At 35.5% G+C, this 1,196-nt stretch overlaps 2 protein-coding genes across 2 annotated transcripts in view; both read left to right on the top strand.

Annotated features, from left to right (window-relative positions):
- The window catches only part of C922_04292 (hypothetical protein), a gene marked incomplete at both ends in the record, with an annotated part of 2,948 nt that extends 2,805 nt beyond the window's left edge, over positions 1-143 (top strand). The window contains one exon of the mRNA XM_008819877.1: positions 79-143. Coding sequence (XP_008818099.1) covers positions 79-143 — 65 coding nt within the window. The remainder of the gene's footprint in view (positions 1-78) is intronic.
- A 449-nt stretch (positions 144-592) lies between these two features.
- On the top strand, positions 593-1,065 carry C922_04291 (hypothetical protein; the record flags this gene model as incomplete). Its single annotated transcript, XM_008819876.1, has 2 exons — positions 593-961; positions 1,012-1,065. 2 exons carry the CDS (start codon positions 593-595, stop codon positions 1,063-1,065), a joined length of 423 nt encoding a protein of 140 aa, XP_008818098.1.
- Between the last annotated feature and the right edge of the window lie 131 nt (positions 1,066-1,196).

Below are 1,196 nucleotides of genomic sequence, written 5' to 3'. Positions count from 1 at the left end.
AAAAAAAAAATCGCCTTTGGTGATACTATACTGGCGAGCACGATGTATTGACAGAGAAAGGTGCCGTTCCCGAGCAAGCGAGTAGACAACGTGTCAATCGCTGCACTAATGGTTGTTTACAAAAATTGAGAAGCAAACGGTGAAGGGGGAAGGGCGCACATCAGGCATATATTTACGTATGTGCGGATTTGCTTGTGCATGGCTGCCATCCGTGTTTGCAAAATAAGAGGGCTCCGCGCACTCCGATAATTATACGCCCGCGTAATTGTTATCGTCTGCTTGTACCTTTACGGGCATATTTGCCTACGTTCCCTTGTAAGAATAGAAACCCATATGCCTGATCATATGCTTAGATACATCTGTGTATTTTTATTTTTTTTTTTTTCCTTCCAACTATTTCAGTGCCAATTTTTTTTTTTTAAATCCCATGCGCCTCCTTCCCAAATGAATGACAAATTTTGCTCATTTTTCGTATAACATTTCGGTAAATTACCATACCTGTTGAAAAAAAAGGTTGGGTTTTTATTTACCAAAATTTTATGCTCGCATTTATGTATCCCCACCCAATGTGCTGAGAGGAAAATAGGGGAAAATGGGGGAAGAAAATTACACACCAGATGGTTGCAGTAGCAGTAGTGGCACAAAGAATCTGGATTTTAGAGAAATTCAAAAGGAAATAAGCGAATTTAAAATTAAGCAAAACGAGACTTTCAATTTTTATCTAGACAGTATTGACAAATTGCTGCAAAAAGTTCAAAAGGCCAAAACAGATGTAGAAGAAAAAATAAAAAAAAAAAAAGACACCATTAAGAGCGAAAGCGATAAAATGCGTGGAAATGCAAATGTGAATGGCAGTAGTGTCCAGATTAATCTCAGCAGTGTGAATACAAGTGAGGAAAAAAACAAGTACGATATTAAGGAGCTAGTAAAAGACGTTAAAGAACTGAAAATTACAGAAAAGGTGTGTGAAGAAAATAAAAAATTTTACAACATTTTGTTGTCATCTTATAGGGGCATCATATCATTGATAAAACAAGAAACACCAGAAATTTTCAACAATGTTAACATAAAAAAAAGCGTTATCCTTAGATTAATTCTACTGCACTTTTTGCAAAAGGGCGATTTCTTTATGTACTACGTGTTAAATAAAGAAATTCTGAAAAAAAAAAAAAAAAAAATGGAAAAGGGTTGCCTAT

This window comes from Plasmodium inui, assembly GCF_000524495.1.
Source record: "Plasmodium inui San Antonio 1 unplaced genomic scaffold supercont1.21, whole genome shotgun sequence".
Classification (NCBI taxonomy): Eukaryota; Apicomplexa; class Aconoidasida; order Haemosporida; family Plasmodiidae; genus Plasmodium; species Plasmodium inui.
Note: the sequence above shows the minus strand (reverse complement) of the source record. Positions and strands in the feature narration are given on the sequence as shown.